This window comes from Pleurodeles waltl, chromosome 11 (assembly GCF_031143425.1).
Source record: "Pleurodeles waltl isolate 20211129_DDA chromosome 11, aPleWal1.hap1.20221129, whole genome shotgun sequence".
Classification (NCBI taxonomy): Eukaryota; Metazoa; Chordata; class Amphibia; order Caudata; family Salamandridae; genus Pleurodeles; species Pleurodeles waltl.
The window spans coordinates 917,563,779-917,587,544 of record NC_090450.1 but is presented as its reverse complement, the minus strand read 5'-3'; the positions used below and the strand labels follow the sequence as shown (position 1 = coordinate 917,587,544).

General features: G+C 41.0%; 1 protein-coding gene across 2 annotated transcripts in view; it reads right to left on the bottom strand.

The window, feature by feature from the left end:
* Positions 1-23,766, bottom strand: part of CFAP251 (cilia and flagella associated protein 251) — a 410,814-nt gene that overhangs the window by 342,825 nt on the left and 44,223 nt on the right. For both annotated transcript variants that reach the window (XM_069214923.1, XM_069214922.1), the window contains exons 3-4: positions 16,567-17,577; positions 13,799-13,939 (exon numbers count right to left, since the gene is read on the bottom strand). In XM_069214923.1, coding sequence (XP_069071024.1) covers positions 13,799-13,939; positions 16,567-17,577 — 1,152 coding nt within the window. The remainder of the gene's footprint in view (positions 1-13,798; positions 13,940-16,566; positions 17,578-23,766) is intronic.

Below are 23,766 nucleotides of genomic sequence, written 5' to 3'. Positions count from 1 at the left end.
TAGCAATGAGTTTGATTTTGGTTGGTAAGGCGGATGCCAGTGTGTTTTGTAATGTGATGTGCCTGAAAGTTGCATTCAGTGTATTTAAACACATCTGTAATTTATTAGGCATTATTGCATTTCTTCCCTAAGCCTAAGAAGGCCCATAGTCTGAGGGCTGCAACAGGTCAACGTCTTGTGGAGGAGTCTACACCCAAATGTAAAAAATAATGGAAATCATTAAACTACACTAAGCAATGAAACGGAAGGCACATGTGTACTGTAATTCAGACTACCTCCGATTGTGGATTTTTTTTCTTAAAGGATTGTCTAAACCACATATACACAAAAGAATGGAAAACAGCCTTTTTATTTATTTTTTATGTATGATTTGAATTATATTGTGGTGTCTTTGTTTTTTGTAAAGTGCAAACAAATGGTGTCTTCAATGATAAGTAACTGGAGTACTGGGTTTTGAGCTTGTGTATAGAAATTGTAAAATCAATTTGTCTGATGATTTATATCTTCATTATACCGGTGACTAATTCAAGTTTTCACCTGGGCGAAATTTTTGTTGATCAGTCCCCAGATTGCCTACTCTAATTGTTCTATGTTAGAACTTGAGGGTTGACATAAGGTTTCCTCAGAAGTGGGTGGGTAGAGGAGATTTCCCATGTGTTAAGACATTTTCCCAACGGTAATGAAAGGTTGCATAAGTGCATGATGTGCAAGCTGAGAGTATCAGCTGCCAGTTAAATGACTTAAAGGTAGCAGAGGGTCAAATATGGAGCGAGATTTAGTCACTGTCACAAGAAAGAGAGGGACAACTTCATTTGATGAGGTATCCTCTGAGAACCTCGAGTGGTGAACAAGTCTTTCATCATGTTGTAAACTTTTTCTTTAAAAAGCAGTCTTGCAAGTTTGTTACAGTGCTCTTTGGAGGAGAGTATCTCCAAGCTGCAAACCTCTGGATTATTAGGAGATTTCCCAATCTTGAATAATTCCTGACAAAATGTTTTTGGCCTTAGTTATAGTATTGGAGTAATATTTAGCTTTTCCTCTTTTTATATGCTGTTTAAATGTGGCTACTTCTTTGTGATACTGCAGTTTAAGTTCAGCCTTGTACTTCTTTCTTAAATTTCATGCTAACAGTTTGCACCTTTTCCTATCAACTTTAAGCGCATCATTAAAACAGGGTGCAGATTTGGTACAGCGATTCGGCTTAATGTTATGAATAGGTGAGAAATTATCTAAGGTCAAGGTTAACTTAACATTACAGCTTTCTAAGGAGAAATTAATATCCTCGAAAATGATGAATGGAGTCTCATTCCATGCCACACTGAAATTGTTTGTTGAAATTTTAGACCACATGCGAGATTTGATCTCAAGACATTTGTAAGGTGGGTTAGAAGTTCCTGTGCAAAAGGGTACTTGAAATGAGAGGGCTGCAAATTCAACCAAGGAATCTTAAGTGGTTCATTTATACTCAGGGCAGTTATATTGCTAAAGATGAAATCCAAACTGTGGCCTGCTGTATGAGTTGGTAGGGCAATGTAGTTGTAACATTTCTAGAGTCTCTAGAAGGTCAGTGGTGTCCTATTGGTATTGTCCTGAAATTGAGCCTCCCTGCACCATAATATTTGGTTTTGTTAGGACAAAAGGTGCAAGAAAAGAACCTATGTTGGCAATAAACCTATTTCTTGACTCAGAAGGGTAAAATATAAGAGCTCCTGAAAAGGAGTAAATGGGGGTGATCCTTACATTAAATGGTAATTCCTCTGAGTTGGAACTAAGAAAAGATTTAGGGTTTTTGGCTCTTAAATGGGCATTTAAAAAATGGATCATTATAAGCTGTGAGGTGCACAATCACATGCTGTCCAGGAACTAGAGGCTGTAGAAATACTTACATTGCTCTAGACAGAAACTACCTCTAAATTCTGATTGAAAGGGTCAGTAAATTACAGGATGAAATTATAGATTGTCCCTGGTTCTTTTCAATATTTAAATATATAGTCATAGGGCACATCTTCAGAAACATAATGCTAATGTAGCTATTCTGGCAGTCCTAGCACCACCCTTCCTTAATAGATAGACAGTTATTCTTTTGATAAAGGCAAAAAAAAAATTCTATCATATTTTAAAACTTTATGAGACATTAACACATTAATTATCATTTAATAAAATGAAATCAAAATGGTTATTTATTTGTAGTGCTCGTTCTGCATCATAGGAATCTCCATTGAAGTCATAAACTTAAGAATAAAGTGTGGGGACCCCGTAACACTTAATATTAATATATATGTCAATGTATATACAAAGAGGGTGAAAAGGATGACATGTTCACATGTTGCAGAGCATCATCCAAAAGCCTACACCACGCAAACGTTTCCACATTTTAGATTGCTAGTTGTGCCAGAAACCTTTTCTCAAAAACTGAATTGCAGCACCCCTAAGTGTAATGATGCCTACATGCTGAGGCAATGAGAATAAGTGCAGTCTGACAGATTTACATTATAATCTCCAGGTTGCATTAAGGCACCAGGGTCTTCCACTACATATAATGCCTTGCTCTAGAAGTTGCTTTGGAGAGTAATTTTATTTCTGAAGAAGAATTGTGGGGGTTAGGACTAAGTTTCAGAACGTTTTTATACCGGGCACCTGGCAAATGAAGTCAGGGAGGAGAGTAGTTCGCTTATGGTTCAATGAAGGTTCCGCTGATGCAGAACCAGGATTACAGTTAAGTAATCATTTCTCCTACATCGTAGGATCCTCACAGATTATCATTAATGTGATGATAGATTAGCAAACTAAAAATATCTTAACTTCGTGGCTCTTGGGCATGAGGCAAAATACCCAATATGAGAAACTGAAGGCACTTTGAATATAGGATTCACCAAGACGTTCCTCAGAACAGTTTTAAGAGCACTAAAGTCAGTTATTGTATTGGAATCATGACAAAAATGTCTTGTGAAAATGTGGACTGATTTCCAAATAGCTGCTTTGTATGTGTCTGCAAAAACGAATGCTTCCCAGACGTGCTGTGGTGGCTGCTTTCCCCTTACTGAAATGGGCTGTAGGTCTCTTTGGGAAAGGTTTACTAGCCAATTACTGACACAGGGGCATAAAGCATGCACTCGAACAAGAATCAGACAGTTGTGAAGCGGACATACCCTGGCAAGGTTGGCTGTAGTTGATAAAAAGTTGGTTAGATTTGAGTAAAGTATTTATTTTATCTAGATAAAATCTAAGAACTCTCCTGACATCTAGAGAGTACAATGCACACGGTCGCTAAAGAATTGCTAAAGAATTGCTAAAGAAAACGCAGAGTGTAATGTTCTGGTAAATATGAAATTCTAATACCCCTTTAGGGAGGAAAGAAGGATACGTTCTCAATACTACTCGATTTGTATGAAACACTTTGGAAGGACTTGAATTTCACTAAACCTACAAGCTGACATAATATACATTAGAAAAGCAGTCTTCCAGGAAAGAAGCCACAATGATGCCTGGTGAACAGGTTCAAAGGGTGGGCCCAATAGTTTTAACACATGAAATTGAGCTCCCAATGTGCAGGATGTGTACTTGTTGGAGGAAATACCTGATCAGGCCTTCTAAAAAGTCAGAATGTTTAAAAAGCAACTTTGATTAGGACCATTCCAGTAGGCTGTTATAGCAACAAGGTGGACTTTGATGGAAAACAAATTAATTTTGATTGGGCCAAATATAACAGGCATGGCAGAATCAATTTCTCTTGTTCGGTGGTTCAGTGGACACCATAAGGAAAACTTCTTCCATTTGAAAAAATAGCAAGTCCTAGTTGAAGAGTTTTTAGGCTCCCTTGGAAGTCCCATGCCTGACTGGGGCAGTTTCAGATACCCATACTGCCTTATCCTAGGAGCCACTGACAAATTGGATGGAAGATATAACCCTGTAATCTGGTGTGTAGGCTGGGTTTGTAGGCCAATCTCTTGAGAGGCTTAAAGATATTTGTAACAGGTCCAGGTACAACCACTGCCTTGTTCATTATGGAGCGATGAGGATCATTATCGCTTGGCAATTTCTGAGTTTCATTATGAATGTGGATAGCAAAGGAAAAAGAGGAGCAATGTGAAGTTATATCCTTAATCAGTTCATTAAAACGATACAGGCCAATGAATCGGATTAGTATTTTTTGTTTTGGGATGTTAAGAAGCGATCTATTGTGGGATATTCACATTTTGCAAAATTTCAATGTTAAATAGTATTGGCCAGAGCCCATTTGTGATTTTCTTCTTAAAATTGAATTGTGAATTTCACCTGTTGATTTCAGATTTTTACTAACTGAACTAACTTTATGTAAAGTATACTGCCCAAGACCTACTACCAGATGTTTTGTGACTTGAGTGACAGAGTGATTAATCTCATGCCTCCTTGATTGTTCAGGTAGTGCATGCTTGTTGTGTTGTCTCTATGAATAGGAATCATCAGATATGGTAGAAAAGCCTGGTGAGCCAGGTGGTCTACCTGAAGTAGGAAGATTAATATTTTGATGTGGAAATCAGATACCACTTTAGGTAAGAAGGATGGAGGAGTTCTCAAGAGTAACATGAACAATGGTAAATGCTTCCACTGTTAATAGGATTTGTAATTCACTAACCCTCCTTGGTGATGGGATTGCAATTTAAAGGCTGTTTTCCTTTAAAAATGTTACAAAGTAGTTCTATGTATAGGCTTGAATGGCAGACAAATTAGTTTAAACACTAACATCAGCACCCATTGAGGTTATGGTCTTTTCACTCTAGGAAAACCCTTCTTGGCACTTTCCAGAAAGTCTTTAATTGCTGGAATTTTATAGAAGGACAACTTCTGTGGAGATTTTATGTAACCCTATTACGTCACCTAACTGAACTTTATTTGGCTAAACATAGCCAATATGAAAGTAGTAAATCCTCCTGGCACACAATTTGGCTGTGAGTCTTACTTTGGCACCAAATGCGGAACTCTTTCCATTTCAATACTTAACAGGATCTTTTTGACAGGTGTTTTGCTTCTTTTGGTATTTACATACATCAGGACCTAGGTGAAAATGGCTGTATTGTATGATCTGCTGCCAAATTTCACAATTAAGGGCTTTGATCTAGCCATGACATCTGGCCAAACTATCTGGTTTGCAGGGCAACCATTAGTAATGCAAGACAGACATTTATGGTAGGTCTGGGTAACACCGTTGTCCCACCCAATCTAGTGCTATTATAATCATTTTTGTCCTTGAGCCCAAAGTTTCACATTTACTGTTGATGTGAGTAGGATCGGAAGAAAGACCTGGACAAATGGCATTGACCATTTGATCAAAAGTTAATTCCCCACTAAGTTTAATTCTAGTGCCCTGGAATCAAAATCTCTGCATGTTTTGTTTGATCCATGGGGAATAGATCTAAGAATGGAGTAACCCATTTTTTGAAAATGTTTTCTTTGTTGTTCAGAACCCATCCATGGTTTTCCTGGTGATGTTGGCTCAGGTAATTTACTTCTTTATTCTGTATTCCTCTGATATATATCACCAACACAGATTATCCTCTGACAAACAAGGGTCCAATGCCACATGGTTTGTGCCTACAAAGATAATTGTCTTCATCGCGTTCCTCCTTGTTTGTTGGTATGAGGTATAATGTGCAGGCAGTTGAGGTATTGTCAATTTGAATCATTATGTCCCTTGAGAAGGAAGAAAAGCTTTGAGTGCCAAGTGCACTGCTTTAAATTCAAGGAGATTGAAGAGATAAGTCTTTCTTCTGTTTGTCCATAGTCTTTTAATCGTTAAATGTTTCATGTGGGCTCTCCACCATGATAAAGATGCATTTGTGACTATGGTTTGTGCTGAAGTTGGTTGTTTGAGACCTATGGTCTTCGAGACGCTGCAGTAGCAGTCTCATGAACAATCTTGTGTTTGGCAATATGTATATGCATGATGCCATGGATCAGTGAGGCAGCTTGGCAAGCTGTTGGATCATTGGAATGTCTTAGCTCCATGCATTTTTTCTTCATGGATAATACTCTTTCCTCTTAAGGATAGACACTTTAAACAAAAGTGTGTATCTTTGTCATTAGATAAGTGAGCCACTGCACTGGTTTTGGTATCGATTTACTCATGTTGATTTGGAGAGGAGCCTGGCCATGATTTTAAAATCCCCTGCAGCTTTCAACTGAGAGACTGCTTTTATTAGTCAGTCATCGAGGGAGGGATAAACAAATATAGTCTTTCACCTTAGATGGGTTGTGAGTACTACCATGCATTTTGAGAGGGATTATGGTATGAAGCTTAGGCCAAACTATAGCAGACTGTACTGATAATCGTTTCCTACAAAAGATTTCAGAATTTCCCTGTGAATTGGGACATAGGAATGTGGAAATAAATGCCCTGAAGGTATATGGTACATACTCTTTCGTTCTTCTTTATGTGCAGCTAGAATTAATGGAGAGCCAGTATTCAGAATTTTTCCTTGGTCATAAACGTGTTGCCTTTCCCAGCATTGAATATTGTTTTGTTTATGTTTATAAAACACCTGGATTAACTTCACTCGTTTTGTTGGCTTTAGTAGCTTTTGTAAATCAAGACACATTTTATCTTTTAGTACAGACAGCTGATGGTTTGATGTTGGTTTCGGTGGAATGAGCAGTGGAATTGCCCTGAAACTAATTGAATATTCTCTTTGTTTGATGTTTAGAACTCATCTGTCCATTTTACTAGTTTCCACTCTTTCATGTAGGATGTCATTGTTTTCCATACAGAAGTGGGTAACTGCAGGGGTTTTAGACCATCATTGTTTGATGCTAGATGAATTCCTTCTTCTGTAATGTAATGTGTTATGTGGAGTGGTCTTCTGCTCTCTCTTGATACCGCTTATGGTACTGTTATTTTTGCAGTTGCCTCTGTTGTTGAGGTTGATACAACCATCATGAGGAATGAAGCATCTGATGAAAATACTTGTCTTTGGATCCACACTTCTGTTTAAAAGTGTTTTTTCTGTTTTTCCAGACCAACAGCCTTTAGGGTCTCTGAGTTTTTCATTATGCTGTTCAATACGTGCTGAGTAGGAAATAGGCAAATTCACAATTTTGAATTGCGCATTGGGGTCTAAGGTAGCAAACACAGCCATGAAGATCTTCTCAAAGACATTTTATAACAATAGCTAGTTGCAGCAAGCTCAGCTGAGTCTACTGCTGCACTATTCACCTGGTTGGGGACTAGGGATCCCTCCTTAACCATCTCCATAAAGTCTTGTTGCCAGTTGCTGTCCCATATATCTCTACAGTATCTCCTAAGAATAGCTGTAGCACTGACATTCGTCAAGTGTTTGAAGTTCATACAACATTTGTTAGGCCCGGTTGAATTCAACCTTTTGCTCTCTCTTTCTCTCTCAGGTGGAGCAGCTGACTACAGTGCAGATTAGTGTTTTTGTATGTCTGCTATGACTAAGACTGACTACATGCAGGTTTATATTTCTTTAAAAGGTAAGGTGTTGTTGCTTTGACTGTTGCTGTAGTCATACATTTCTCCTCTGCAAAGTCTTTAGACCTGGTAAAAGAGACAAAAGGGGTTTAGTCAATTCTCTTGGTTGGCGTGTGTCCGGTAAGACCGACATCACTGACTGAAGTGCCTTTAAAGTTATGCTGAGTTTCTCAGCTCCTCTGGCGAGTGCTTCCTGGAATGTTGACATTCCTTCTACTGGAATGACTGTGGAAAGAGAATGTGCCTATAATATTGGAGTGTAGAAAGAGTGGAGAGTGATGAGTCAGTAAGGGAATCATGACTGCACTTTATGTTGTGTACTGACAGGTGTGCTTCGGGTAGATGCAGTGGTTAGAGAAGAGAGTTTGCACTTTCTCAATGGAGAAATGAGGGTTGACTTGGAGGTTTTCTTTTAGTGGTGAGAGAACTAGAGGTGTAAGAGGTGCCTGGATCAAATGGTATGGTTAGCCTCAACGAAAGATGTGGAAGAGAGGCTGGATCTGGATCAGCAACCATTCTAGGGCAACCAGAAGGAGTAACAGCAGTCTCTTGTCTTTGCCTCTTATATGGAGACAAATGTGAGTGGGTTGGAGTGGGTTGAGGTAGTGGGGTGAATGGACTGCAGTTGGGTGGGGTGGACTGGACTGGGGTAGAGTGGGTTGGGCTGGATTGGGGCCGAGTGGGTTGGGCTGGATTGGGGCCGAGTGGGGTGGGCTACATTGGGGTAGAGTGGGATGGATTAGAGAGGGCGGACAGGATTGGGTGAATTGGATTTGAGTGAGGTGGACTGAAATAGAGTGAAGTGGACTGGATTGAAGTGGACTGGAGTGGGTGGATTGAAGTGGAGTGGAATGGAGTGGGGTGGATTGAAGTGAGGTGGATTAGATTGAGTTGGGGTGGGTGGATTGGACTGGAGTGATACGACTAGGGTGGGGTGGAATGGACTGGGGTGGATTGGATTAGATTGGGGTAGACTGGTTTAGAGTGACGTAGTTTGGAGTGGGGCGGACTGGACTGGAATAGGGTGGATTCGACTGAAGTGGAGGGATGTGGATTGGACTGGAGTGGGGTGGACTGGACTTGAGTGGGGTGGACTGGACTCGAGTGGGGTGGACTGGACTGGAAGCGGGTAGATTGGGGTGCGGTGTACTGGACTGAGTGGGGTGTATTGGACTGGAGTGGGGTGGATTGGGGTGGACTGGTTCGGAGTGGGGTGATTGGACTGGGGCGGGCTGGGTGGATTGGATTGAGTGGGATGGATTGGATTGGAGTGGGGTGGATTGGAGTGTGGTAGACTGAAATGGGAGTGTGGGATACAGTGTACTGGATAGGAGTGGGTGGATTGAAATATGGTGGATCAAAATGGGGTATATTGAAATGGGGTGGAGTCAGCTGTGGTGGGGGTAGAGTGGAGTGGATTGGAGTGGGATGAAATGGATTGAGTGGTGTAGGTTGATTGGAGTGAGGTGGAATTGGGTGAGGTGGAATTGAGTGGGGTGGATTGGACTGGCATGGGGTGAGGTGGACTGTATTGAGTTGATCTGATTGTGGTGGACTGGATTGGGGTGGAATGCAAAGGAGTGGGTGGGGTAGACTGGAAGTAGGGTGGATTGGAGTGGAGTGGAATTTTTGGAGTGGGATGGATTTGATTGGGGGGATTTGACTGGGGTGGATTGGACTGGATGAAGTGGACTGGATTATGGTGGACTGGAGTGGAACAGAGTGGAGTGGGGTGGGTTAAGGTGCTTGGAAGAGGTTGATTGAAGGGGATGGATTAAGGTGGACTGGATTGGGATGGATTAAGGTGGACTGGTTTGGATGGATTGGCGTGGGGTGTGTGGGTGGATTGGACTGGAGTGGAGTAGACTGGATTGCAATGGATTGGACTGGAGTGGGCTGGAATGGATTTGAGTGGGTGATTTGGGTTGGATCGGAGTGGGGTGGAATATTTTGGATTTGAGTGAGGCAGATTGGAGTGGGGTGGACTGAAGTGAGTTGTTTTGTATAAGAGTGGGGCAGATTGGAGTGGGGTGAGCTGATTTGGATTAGAGTGGGGCAGACTGGAGTTGGATAGACTGTTTTGGATTAGAGTGGGGCAGATTGGAGTGGGACAGACTGTTTTGGATTAGAGTGGGCAGATTGAAATGGGGCACATAGTTTTGGATTGAAGTGGGGCAGATTGCTTTGGATTGGAGTAAGCTAGATTGTTCTGGATTGGAGTGGGGCAGATTGGAGTGGGAGAGATTGTTTTGGATTAGAGCGGGGCAGATTGTTTTGGATCGGAGTGGGACATATTGTTTTGGATTGGAGTGGGGCATATTGTTTTGGGTTGGAGTGGGGCAGATTGTTTTGGACTGGAGTGGGGCAGATCAGAGTGTGGCAGACTGGAGTGGGGCTGATTGTTTTGAACTGGGGTATGGCAATTTGTTTTGGATTGGTGTGGGCAGATTGGAGGGGGCAGATTGGAGTGGGCCCAATTGTTTTGGACTGGATTGTGGCAGATTCTTTTGGATTGGAGTGGGGCTTATTGGAGTGGGACAAATTGTTTTGGGTAGGAGTGGAGCAGATTGCTTTGTATTGGAGTGGGGCAGATTGTTTTGGATTGGATAGGCGCAAATTATTTGGATTGGAGTGGGGCAGATTAGAGTGAGGCAGCTTGTTTTGGAGTGGGGCTGTTTGTTTTACAGTGGCGCAGATTGTTTTACAGTGGGGCAGATTGGTTTGGATTGGAGTGGGGTTAATTGTTTTGGATTGGATTGGAGCAGATTGAAGTGGGCGGACTGATTTGGTTTGGAGTGGGGCAGACTGTTTTGGATTGGAGTGGGGCACAATGGAGTGGGGTGAACTGTTTTGGATTACAGTGGGGTAGATTGGTGTGGGACAGATTATTTTGGATTGGAATGGGGCAGATTGCTTTGAATCGGAGTGGGGTAGATTGTTTTGGATAGGAGTGGAGTAGATTGGACTAGGATAGATTGTTTTGGATTTCGGTGGGGTAGATTGCTTTGTATTGGAGTGAGGAAAATTGTTCTGGATTGAAGTGGGGAAGAATGGAGAGGGACAGATTGTTGTGGATTGGAGGGGCAGATTGTTTTGGATTGGAGTGGGGCAGATTGTTTTGGATTGGAGTGGGGCAGATTGTTTTGGACTGAAGCGGGGCAGATCAGAGCGTGGCAGACTGGAGTGGGCTGATTGTTTTGGACTGGAGTATAGCATATTGTTTTGGATTGGTGTGGGGCAGATTGGAGTGGGCCCGATTGTTTGGGACTGGATTGTGGCAGATTCTTTTGGATTGGAGTGGGGCGGATTGGAGTGGGACAGATTGTTTTAGGTAGGAGTGGAGCAGATTGTTTTGTATTGGAGTGGGGCAGATTGTTTTGGATTGGAGTGGGGCAGATTGTTTTGGATAGGAGTGTGGCAAACTGTTTTTGATTAGAGTGGGGCAAATTGGAGAGGACAGATTGTTTTGGAGTGGGGCAGATTGCTTTGGGTTGGAGTGGGGCAGATAGCTTTGGATTGTAGGGAGGCAGATTGTTTTAGACTGGAGTGTTACAGATTGTTTTGGAGTGAGGCAGATTGTTTTACAGTGGGGCAGATTGTTTTGGATTGGAGCGGGGCACATTGGTGTGGGGCAAATTGCTTTGAGGTAGGGCGGATTGTTTTGGATTGGAGTGAATAATGATGATGGCAGTGCTTCATCGTCAAGGTCAAGCTGATTCTTGACAGTGAGCAATTTGGGTCTCAGGATCTTGAAAGAGATCCTATGGTCTTCCATGCAGACCAAGAATGCTGGCAATGAAAATTATGATGTTAATATATTTCCTTATTTCCACCTCTTATTGGTCTTGACTCCCTGGATCCACTTCTGTGGAGTTCCTTTGAGATTGTAGGCACCATCGCAGTGTAAACAGAGCAAACCCAAGAAGGTTTTTCATCTTTTATTTTTCTTCTTCTTCATCTTTAATCTCCCCCCCCCCTCAATTTGCCATGAAGTCTTATTCCCTCTCTATCCACAAGGGTCCTCTTTGACACTTTTTTGCAGAAGTCACAATCCTTGATGGACTGGGGAAGGTAGACACATACTTAGTGTGGGTCTGAAACAGCCTTCTTTCTCCAATGGGAGGGGCAGTTATCAATTAGAGAAGGCATTCTGACACAAACAAATCTGAACGGAGGGAAAACTGTTATGCTCAGCTTGTCATGTGTAAAATACATTGAGTAAAAGCAAGAAAAAGACTCATAAAAACAGGTGTAAAAAGCTTCAAGTATGTTCTTTCATCCCATTCACATGAGCCAGAAAAAAAACTGATCCCCTAAGGAAACTGCCAGAACAAGACCGCATGTATAGGGAAAGCCTCCGGGGCCATACATAGATAGGTTTACATTATAAGATTTAAAAAGCAACCTATAAGACTGCACTTTTCCTCATTACTTCAGATGTAGGTGTTAGACCTGTCAGCTTTAGGATGGTCTTACGCCAAACTTTTTGCCTGCTTGCCTCCATTGTTCTGTTTGTTTGCTTCTGCCGGCCTTAGGACTCTGTGCATATACGTCACCCTAAGTTGGGGCCTAGGTAGCCCGTGTGGCAGGGTGCTGCCTAATTAAGAAGTAGGACACATACTTTTACGTTTTAGCCTGAGTGAGCCATGAACCCTCAAGAGGTCCCCCTCCACTCCTGGACCCTTGGTTGTGGTGCTAATTGTGCCCAGATGGTCATTTTCCAAAACTGAGGATTTAGACCAAATTTGGCCAAAATGTGCCTTGAGAACTAGGAGACGAGGACCAACATTCTTACCTATCCGCATCGTTGGTCAGATTGACTTTGCAGCTTCTCCCGCTACGTTTTTCTCTGCAGCAGCAAATCCGTTTCAGCGGTCCTTTGCCAAAGAGGTATTTGACCTTGTGGAACTGTCTTCCGCTAAAGCCTTCTGCTTTGTACAGCTGGAGATTTTTGACTTCCATCTCGACGACGAAGTCCAAAGTTAAAAATCTTCACTGTGGCTTCGCACAACAGCTATCAAACAACGATCCCTCCTCGTACACTCCTGCAGCCTTGCCCCGCTGAACTTCTACCTTCTCAGACATTTTCTCTTGAAATTGTTACCGAAAGTAAGCAAAGACCGGGCCCAATCCACTTCTTCTATCTCTGTAATCTTACCTTTCAACTTTGACTAGGCCTCGCATGACCAGATGTCCACAGATTCCACTTTTATCTTTTAGGTGATAGTTTGAACCTTAAACTTTAAAAATTCATAACTCTGGTTCTACTGATTGGAGTTTTGCCATTTTTGTGTCAAATGTTTTATTAAAATATACTCTATTTTTCTAAATTGGCTTGTAATTTTCTTCTATTGTTTTATTATTTGCTGTATTTGTGCTGCATAAATACTTTACACATTTATTTTTGTGGCAAGCTGCTATTGCTTGACCAGGATTTCACACCACAGTCAACCAACAACCCAAGTTCTCACAGTAGGCAACAGTTGATGTTAAAGGTGTTGCAATGCAGTTTTAAGACGAGGCTTCTGGCACAGTGTAAAATTCAGAATCTCTTGCCTGGTGTAGGCTACTGGATGGTGCTTACAATTAGACTATGTTGCACTGTTCACCCTCTTTGTATTTAAATAGAATTTATATTTTGATATGAAGGGTTCCAGCTTTCTTGCAAGCAGTAGATGCATTAGTCTAACATTTATGTCTATTGAGACAGAATACATGTCAATAAAGGCAAAACAAGAGGAATTGTAATACATAGACGATGTTGTAATCACATTCCTCATGGTAATTATATGGGCATAAGGGTTGCTTTCTGATGACTGGTGTCTTCATATAAAAAACAGAGCAAAGTATGCTAGCCATTGTGACTGCTTGAAAGAGAGTGGGCACTATAAGAAACACCAGTTCTCAGGTACATGTCTCTTGAAGAGTGCACCTTCAAAAACATGACCTCACTCTCTATGTCTGCAGTAATATTATAAGGACATCATGGATCTTTGAGTAACTCCTCTTCCCGCATAATGTGATCAACTGGGGAAGCCTTGATAGGAATCAAGGTGTCCAGTAAATTATAAATTAGGATACATGATATATCCATTAATACAGGTTTGACCAGCATTGGCATTCAAGGACCAGAGCCAAGTCAGTTTTTCAGACAACTCACATAGGTTACATTTATGTGCAAAAAAATGTGCATTTACAGTATCAGTGGTTATCTTGAAAACGTGGCTTGATTGAGTCTCACAAAAATAAACATTGGATACAGTTGTTCTAACAGCACACTAACATTCTTCAAATAGGTAGGTCTCTGCCCCGCAGTGTGTTCAGAGTTAGTACCTGGAAATGTCGCTGCTGATTGAGGTTGAAATCATGCAGGACAGTGGTGTGAGCACAGAAGTACACTATCACCTTCTGATCTTCATCATGGAGATTGAACACAGGAAGATTGCTGTTAATGCCAAATGCCCAATTCATATTCTAGAGGTAAACAAAAAATAGTAACAGATTAGAAATAACCATTTAAGTACTACACAGATGTCTGCAATACATTCTAAACATATTTGCAAGGACCTGCTCCAAGTTCTGTTTGCCCTTTCTGCTATTTGCTAATTTTTGCTTCCAATGTGTTATCTCTTTCCTATGTTTTCTATCATACTCTAAGTTAAAGAGATTTTTATTTTAGTTAAACAAGAGGGAAGATGGCCTGATCTCAGCTTTCTGATAAACAAAACAGTCTTGTCAGGATGATTTTTCAAACAGAGATGTAATCCTTTGCTGTAATCACACCCTGAAGGCCTCTTCAGAACTCATGTGCCCACAACTATGTTTCTCCCATTCCTTCCAGGCTGTCAAGCAACTTTGATTGGCTAAATTCATCAGAACAGGTCTCTGTTATAAGGCCATCCTGATTAGCTGCTGACTAGCCTTGCCCCAGATTACTCATCCTGCCATGGACAGTCTGTTTCAAGATGGGCATGCCATAAATAGTGCAGCAGTGCATGACCCATAGTGAAATGCCAGTGTACATGTTTCTTAGTCCTCAGGTGCAAAAACAGAGTCCTGAAAAGCATTTGCCAGTCATCTACTTCTGCTTCTTGGAATCACAAAAATTTTTCACCAATCAATCATGAGGCGACTAAAAATTGAATTGCAGCATTTGCAGTTGCAAACCAAGTTCACCATCTTTGAGGAAGAGCACCTTCTTTAGGATGGACTTCTTATATTGCTGCTCGGACCCAAAATGGCTAGAGGCTCCTTCCACTTGAAGTGCACTCTCTGGAGGGAGAATGACTGGGCCAACTCTGGAAGGATATAGGACAAATGCCGTTGGAGCTGCACAATTTGGTGAATATCTTTGCGTATTGGGGGTTTAACCTAATTCAGTATGCTGAAAACGTATCTTTAGAGCAGATGATGGGTGCATCAAGGTATACCTTTGATACATCTCAAACAGGGATTTACTTCTATTACAGATATATTGGCAATGGTTTCACTGCTGTTCTGGTTGATGGCTTTTCCTAGACAAACTAAACCTTTGACTAAAATTATTCTAACTGATCTAATGGCCACAGTCATGGTGCAGAATATCCCCTGATTAACATAAGTTAAAAAAACTTGGGACGCTGGCTCTTTATTCATTCTGGGGTGTCCGTGAATAAGCAATGCTGAAACTCAATTGGTGTTTTCAGCAGACTTTCCTGTTACAGACATTATTCATCTAACTGAATGTAACATCTAAGAGGACCTTCATTACAAATAGAGACATTGAACTTAGGGCCTGATACAGAGTTTGGCAGATGCATTACTCCATCATAATGTGGTTGATATCTCTTCTGCCTTACTACAAGTGGCATAGGCAAATATGCACTTGTAATAAGGGGGTCAGTATGTCCTTCACATTTATGATGGAGTAACCCATCCAACAAAATCATAGAGCAAGCCTATCTAGAAAGATATATAGCACTGTACTTGTTTACTCCAAAAGAGTGATATTACAACGAACTAACCAGTAATCGAGACGGTGACATGATCGGAACTTGTACAACTTTGTAAATGTTGGCTGCCCCTAAATTAATTGCGAACCAGATGGGAAAAAATTGATTTGATTTGTTACTGATTAGATAAAAAGTCACACTGACAGAGAAGTAATTGTCTATTAAGGAAAAATGCATGAAAACCTTTTGGGGAAGATATTTATGGTAAATAATTCACAAAAAAGCTATGGCTAGTGTGACCAGTCAAATGTCAGTCTCAAAGTATGTGTTGGTGCTCCACCCAAAAGAGCATCCAACTACGAGAGATACTGCTGCCACAGATGCAGAAATTCCAAACAGTTCCATGCTGAGGTGGTGGCGGGGGGCACACTTAAATATCTTGATCAATCTCATCACAGTAGTCCTTAGGTCTTTCAGAATACGTCTTTATTTAGTGGTCTCTTGCATCTCTTTAAAAACAGCCAACAAATTTTTTCTCAATAAACTTATTCAGGGTAATATAGTCATCTTTCAAAGTATTATCAAATCGAATAATCCCTTTGTTTTTATTTAGCATTTTATAAATTGGGTTCAGTGAATGAAATGCATGACTCTCACACTCAATTAATTTCTCATATAGCATAGACAGTACACCACTGCTGTACAGGTATCTTTCAAAGGATTCTAGAACACGAATACATACACTGGAGATGTGACAGAATGTGGGAATGGTGGACTTTCTAAGCTATATGAGACATTGAGGTGAGATTCACGCATTTCATTTACTAAACCTGATTATAAAATACTACATATACAAAAATAGATCATTCTTTTTGATTATAAGCATTGTGAAAAACCTAAGGACTATTGTGATTAGATTGGTGAAAATATTTGAGCACCACCTCCAGTGTACAACTATAAGATATTGCTAGCTGATAAAGCCCTTGGTAATTTGAGGCTTATCATATACTTTTATAAAAGAGGATGATTTAAGCAATATCATCTGCTGATGAGAAGGAGCAGACATTTACTGAGATCCAATATAAAAAACTCACAGAAAGATAGGTCAAAATGACTAATTCATGCAACATGATTCATAACATTATGTGATTAACTCTGTGCAATACTCACAAGTGCATTTGTCCCAGCAGTGGGAGGTTCCTGCTCAAAAACTGTTTTTGGGGTAGCAGTGTACACCAGGGAGTCTTCAGTCGGGGGTCTGCAATAAATAGTTTGTTCTTCTTCAACACTTTCCACTTCAGAGCAGACTTCTTTGACACCTGAAAAGGATTTCTCCTGCTTTATATCTACGAAGGATGGTTTTTGCTCTTCGCTCACCTTGACATCAGAAAGAGACTTTTTCTCCGCTTTGATCTCTCTCAAATCTAAAAAGGACGTTTTCAGCTGTTCCATCCCTTTCACATCTGAAATTGACCTTTCTTCCCGTTTGATTTCTTTGATATTAGAAATGGATTTTCCACCATGTTCAAGGACTTTGATATCTGAAAAAGACTTTTGCCTTTGTTCAGTCTCTGTTACAGCTAACACTGACTGTTGCAGTTTTTCAATACCAATTACCTCAGAAGTGGACTTCTGGCCATGTTCAATCTCTATGGCATCTGAAAGGGAAGTCTCCTCCTGTTCTGTATCCACAGCATCTAAAAGGGAAGTATCCTCTTGCTCTATCTCTTCAGCATCTAAAAGGGACATCTCCTCCTCCTGTTCTGGCTCTACAACATGTAAAGAGGTTTCTTCTTCCTGTTCAATATCTTTGACATCTAAAAGTGACATTTCCTCCTCCTCAGTCTCTTGGACACCTGAAAGTGATGTTTCTTCTTGATCGAAATCAAAGGCACCTGAAAGTGTCTTCTCATCTTGTTTGGAGTCTATGGCATCTGAAAGTGGAGTTTCCTCTTGTTCAACCTCTGTGGTATCTGTAGGTGACTTTGGCTGTGGTTCAAGCTCTCTGGTGTCTGAAGGTGATGTTTCCTGCTGTTCAACTGAAGATGGCAGTTCACTGTCCATTTCTGGAACCTCTGGATCTATTTGTTGACCATGGATAATAACTTCAGATTGCTCATATTCTTCTTCAAATTCTCTTGCTGTTTCCTCTGAACCTTCACCCTCATCTGCGACAATTTCCTTAAGAAACAATTATTTTAATTAAAAATCATCTATTGTTTAAAAAAAGAAAAACACCTAAACACTCTTTAAATATACATGTATTTTGTTATGATAAACACAAAAATAACTACCCCAGCTCAGTTTGTAGTGATTGTGATGTCTATCATGTGTATGCTGCCCTTAGGCCTGGGTTTAGTTTGCAGAGTTTTGTAACACGGAACTCTGTGAAGTGACCAAAACATTCTGCCAAGCTATGCGGAGTTCTTTTGTGCCAGGTGTTTGTCCCAAGCTTTAAAATCGGTGCGAATAGCACCACGTGCAGCACAAGAGGGTGCTGCTTCTTTTCTGGCGCTAGTAGATTTTCTAGTTGAGCGGCAGCTTCCTCAACGGGAACGGAAGGTTTCTCAACGCAAGCGGTAGCAACTATCCGCGACCGCCCACATTGAGAAATCTCACTGGGAGGTGGCCTGGAGTAAGATTTAACTTACTCGACAAATTAACATTGGCGAGCGCAAGGGACAAAAAATCTTCACTACACAGAGTTTTTCGGAATTCTGCGCTATAAGCGGAGAGCAGAGTGGGAAAAACTCCACAAACTCCCCTATCTGGGATGTTAAATTGAAAGTGCATTCATGACAAAATACATTTCCTATTTCTCTCTTGGTGTTTCTTTTGTTTCACCTGATAAGTTGATTTGATGACACCTTTCCCTGTAGCACAATAAAAGCTGTGGGTCCATTAGAAGCATGGGGAGTGAAGGAGCATCTGATGTTCATGATAAAACTGACATCCTACCCCAAATCCTGAGATCCTCCACACCTTCTGCCCTATGGACTTCTGCATATCAGCTGTTGAGAGATCAAGGATGGGAAACTGGTGATGATCAGTCACTGTCCAGCTACATTATATCTGGGGCTAAAGTATGTGAAATTGAAAGTGTGAGTCAGAGAGTTTCCAGAAATACTGTAGTGCTGGGGATCTAAGGTGGGCTGTTCAGTGGTTCCTGGGACCTCAGCTATGACCATGAAACCAAGCTACCCCATAAGGGTACTTAGAAATGAGGGAATGTTGAGCCAGGGCAGAGTGATCTGTAGTACAAGAGTGCTCGAAGGAAGGACAGCTGATTCTTAGGAGGTAATCAAGGGCATTCCTAATGCATGGTGCACATATTGTTAGGGTGCTGATCTAATATTACTCTGAACAGAGGTTCCCAGCCAACAGGGAGATGAAAATAGTGTAATCACTTTCATTGATGTGATCATTCTAAATGCACTTACTTATGGAATGGTTAACTACCCTATTATATGGAGGCATGACATGTGAGCCGCAATGTCTCCCAACACCTGGGCAATTGTACCCAAAAACTGGATTCACAGATGGCTAAGGAGGAGACCTTCTTCTTGCAAGATATTAATGTGACATTGTACTTATTCTCCATAAGACATTAAATCATGAGGGATTTAGTGATAAGGTGCGTATGCTTTGAGGTTCCAGGTGCCAGATGAGTGAACACTTCAGTACATGTGGTTGATGGAAACCCACAGTTATTTTCATTTCCAACAATCTCAGTTATTCTAAGTATACAAAATATCCATCTCCATGCTTTTCTCTCCCTCTGTGCTGGGCATTGCAGCATACCCACCAACGACATACTTTATGCTGTATGGCACAAATATGAACAAATTAATTAAATAAACTAGTCAAACTGTGCAGGTTTTGAGGAAGGAGATGAAGGATTTCAGCACAGAAATGGACAACAAAACAACAGGATCAACGACAATTGCAATTATATTGGTGCAGAGGAAGACAACTATATTGCAGGATCTGATTAATGGGATACAGAAGTCAGAGATTTAATGTCTACCATCTAACGTGAGAACTACTGCGGGTGAATAACATAACTGTTATGAGACTTCAAAGGTATGAAGAAGGGTGGTTCTACAACTTCTCTCTAAATGTGTCTGTGATACTTGCACATTTCTGACTTCCTGAACACTGAAAATGTCTGCAAGACAAATAAAGGGAACAGACCATTTACCATTCCTGCACATACCTTGTACTTCTAGTGTCAGAACACAATGATCAATGCATACAGGAAGTCTGGTAAAGTGAAATGGAAAAAACAGTACCACCAGAGTTGTTAGTGATTTGCCATCTAAGTCATCAAATGCAGAATAGAACTATGTAACAGATTTGGAGAGCTTCAAACATTCTGTTCTGTTTTAATATCTGAAGTTTCAAGCAACATTCCAGCTTCATCAAAATAAATTCTTTGTCAAGCGTTTTGAGCCTTCAGGAGACATGAGAATATCATATGTAACATTGTGCTACAGGGAGTATTTGAACCATGCACATGATTAAGTTGGAACAGAACAAGGCATATAGAGGTCACTTTCCAGGGAAAATAAAATGAAACAACCTATATTATCCACAAGAAGGAAAAGAGGAAACATGCAAGAAGGCTACAAGATGCATCTGGTATGGTGGCCCTATAGTCATGTCCTGCAAGAGTAACTATCTACAAGCACTAGTGATAGGGAACAATGTTTGAGTTGCCTTTGCAGGAACCTCTGTTACCTAAGAAAATTACTTCATGATGACTGGCGCACCAACTGCAACCATAATTGTCCCAGACAGAAAAACCCCAGTGCTGCAGGGACATCTGTTATAAGGGTCCTGGAAACAGACATCCAGTTGCCAGAGCCTCTTTCCAGAGCTGAAAGTTTTGCCAGGCCACCATGTAGCAGATGTTCCAGCTAGAAGAATGTGTTCTGTTGACACTTCTGCCCCCCCCCATAGAACTACATTAAATACCCAAAATAGTGACTTTCATAGGCTTCATGTTTGCTGATTTCTGTGTTTAAATCTCATTAAGTCTGCTATAGATTGAATATTCATTAATGGCTGAATAAATCTTAGCCAAAAAATAACTCTGTGTAAACCAGCATTTTAAAAGCATGTCCTTGTGGGCAGCACTTTTTTCCACCAAAAGGCTCATGTTTGCTGGGTGGAGAGGCTTTGGATGAAAAAGACCATGGTGCAAGGTCCACCACTACATGGGGGCATGGTAGAAGCGTTGTCACTGGAAATAGACTATCCAAAGTAGGGGGCCTGTGACCCACACCAATATTATAAATAAATGTACATTATGCACTGGGATTTTTCTTGTCTGGGACCGTCATCTCTGTAGTGGCATTTGCAGAATGAGCAAGCAGGAGTAGAGAGTCTGTTGCATGGGGGGAGTAAATGATATCTTACAGACTGAACCAAATTGATGGTCTACAAGTACCATTTCCATTTGGGAACACAGCCAATAGGCAACCTCTAAATGGGGAGGTGGCGTACGAAGTAAGCAAGATAAGTATACCATCTATTTTTGGCAAGTGTCAATTTAATGACCATCTGCTAATGAAACAATTTAGAATGGACTGAAGTATATCAACAGTGGAGCTGCCCTAAGCAGGATGTGTAGTCATAGGAGAGCTTACAAGTTACCAAATTTATATCAGGTTTTGGATAATGTGAGGTAAATCTCAGTCTTTGAGTATGTATTTCTTTAGCAGTTTTATATTGCATGAACGAGACCTGGCGTTATCATAGTAAGAGAACATTTTTGTCAAGCACTTGACAGCCTGTGAATTGCCATACAAGATTCAAGATCTTTAATCAGCTGCCTTGAAGAGATAACACCGGACACTGCAAACCTAAAGTGGGGGGGTACTCAAGAAAGTTCATATTGTACCCGAGGCACCCCATTGGATAAGGAGCTGGAGATAAGAACAGCATTTAGTTACTTGTAAAATATCATAGCAGTTTTTTAGCTGAGCACCGGGTCTTTTATGTTTGCATTTTGCATTTAAGATTCTATCACGATCACCGTCTAATAAATACAGTGGTCTTCAAACTGGGGGGCCTGAAGTAATCCGAGGGGCGGCGCCAGGCTCTGCACAAAAGAAGCATTACACAGATAACAGTGTTTTGTTTTAAGCACAAACATGTTATTGCACTTTAAAAAAGGTAAGAGTACTTAACTGCAATGTTTAAAAACGTCTAGACATATTTAAACATTGCCATCTTTAGAAAATAATTGTGAAAAATTCTGAGGGGGGGCCCAATGATTTTTATTTTTCAACAGGTGGAGGCGCGGCATAAAAAAGTTTGGTGACCACTGGTCTTATAGAAGGTTAAAGTCACTCTCTATTATTATGCCTATGCCCTTGGGCAGGTCAGCAATGATTTCGTTGCAAAAAGGCCAAAACTGAGGATCATTGTAATTTGGGGTATAAATATTTAAGAAAACAAATAAAATCAGTATTTTCGGGTCTTTTGCCAAGGTGATTGAGCATCTCACAGCTTTATCCTGTTAATGTGAGATCATGTTGAGGTTGGATTTCTTTGATACAAGTGTCACGACCCCATTGTTCTCTTGCTGAGTCGGGGAGTTTGCTCAATCAGCAATCTAATTGTAGTTGAGTTTTAAAGCCTTCTTATATGACAAATGAAAGAGCTAGTTTCCAAAGATAACCCAAAGTCCTTTGTTACACTACAGCAAACTTACAACCTTTCCAACATGGACTTTTACACATTTCTAAAACTCAAGGCTGCACGAGGGAGGCTAGAGAGAACTCACGTAGCAGATCTGCCAATCAGTGCTCTGTAGGTTTACAAGATCTGGCCATTTGGCCCCAAATACATTCTCTTTTCTCACCCTCCACACCACACCTTACCCGCAAAACTATTCTATAGACACAAAACTAAAAATGCCCTTTCAGGTAATTTTATCCCTGCTGCCTCTTGGGGGAAAATATGGTCCTTCCCATTCAAGAATAATGCCCACCTGCAATCGTAGTGTAGAAAGTGTATTCTACACAACACCATTTGGTCGCCAAGCAAACTCCACAAACTCGGCCTCATCAAATCAGAACTCTTTTGGATCTGCTAGATGGCTTCCGAGGATCTGACACACACGCGATTCAAATATGCACATGTTCCATTTCTTTAGACCCAAATAAAAAAACCTTACTGAACAAAATCTTTAAAATTCAACTAACCAGCGATGCCAAGATAGCTTCTCTTAGCACTTTCTCAACCACAGACCTCCCTACCCTACATCCTGAAAACCTCCTACTAACAGATCTCACACTTGCTATCAGCACAAAACGAATGCTGCTAATATTTCTTTCCCTATGTGGTGGGCCTGGCTTTGCCTCACTGGAAGTGCTCAAAGTTTCACCCTTGGCTTACATAGCTTTACATAATCCAGCTGGTCCAGAGCCCTCACACATACTTTTCTCACTCTACTTTCTCTCCTTTACTCTACTTTTCATTGATAGTGATCCCTTCCTCTATTCTCGTATAAAATGTCTGTAGTGTGTAATGCTTCTGTAATGGAATGCTTGCTTTGCTGACCTAGGGAGATTCCACGTTCTATGACGCGAGTCTCCTGGAGTCAGTTGAGCTGGGCATATTCCCTGAACGGACCTGTTCTTATGTTATGTACTTACAATAAAGGTTGCTCCTTGTTTCACCTTCAACGCTCAGTGGATTACTACAATTTGGCGACGAGGGAGCCGGCTTCTTCGAACCTTCGTTTGTTTTTGTTGTTCCAGTCCGGATCGTTTTTTTGTTTTTTTTCACCGTGTAGTGCTGCCTGACTGCGACTGCCTCCGTGGAACATTCCGTAGGTGTATTTTTCCTGTTCAGTTCTTATATTTTTTATGGTTCTTAAGCCTACGGCATTTTATTTTAATTTCTTAACACCGACCGTTGGTGTCAGGCGCTTACTAGGCGCGAGTTCAGCACGAGCGTCTGTTATCAACAGACGCTGCTCGTGCATTTCCATGTACTGACGCCGCTTCAGCTGTTCGTCTCCTTGGCAACCAACACGCTAAGGAGATCGACGCAGCGTTTACTAGCGTCTCCCTGGTGACGGAGACGCAAGCCTTTCAATAAAAATAAAAAAAAAGAAGAAGAGGGATACGCGGAGCACGGTTACAGATTCCACATACTTTTTAGTGACAATAGAAACGTGGCGGAATGGATGTTACTTCTACGGTGTTATTTTTTATCTTAAATTAAAGGAATAGAAGTATAATTGAAGCTGGACTTGATTTATATAATAAATAAAAAAATTGAAGATAATATACCTACTGTGAAGAAGGAGTAATAACAGGTCCGGGAAGGGAAGAGAAATTAATAAACATACAA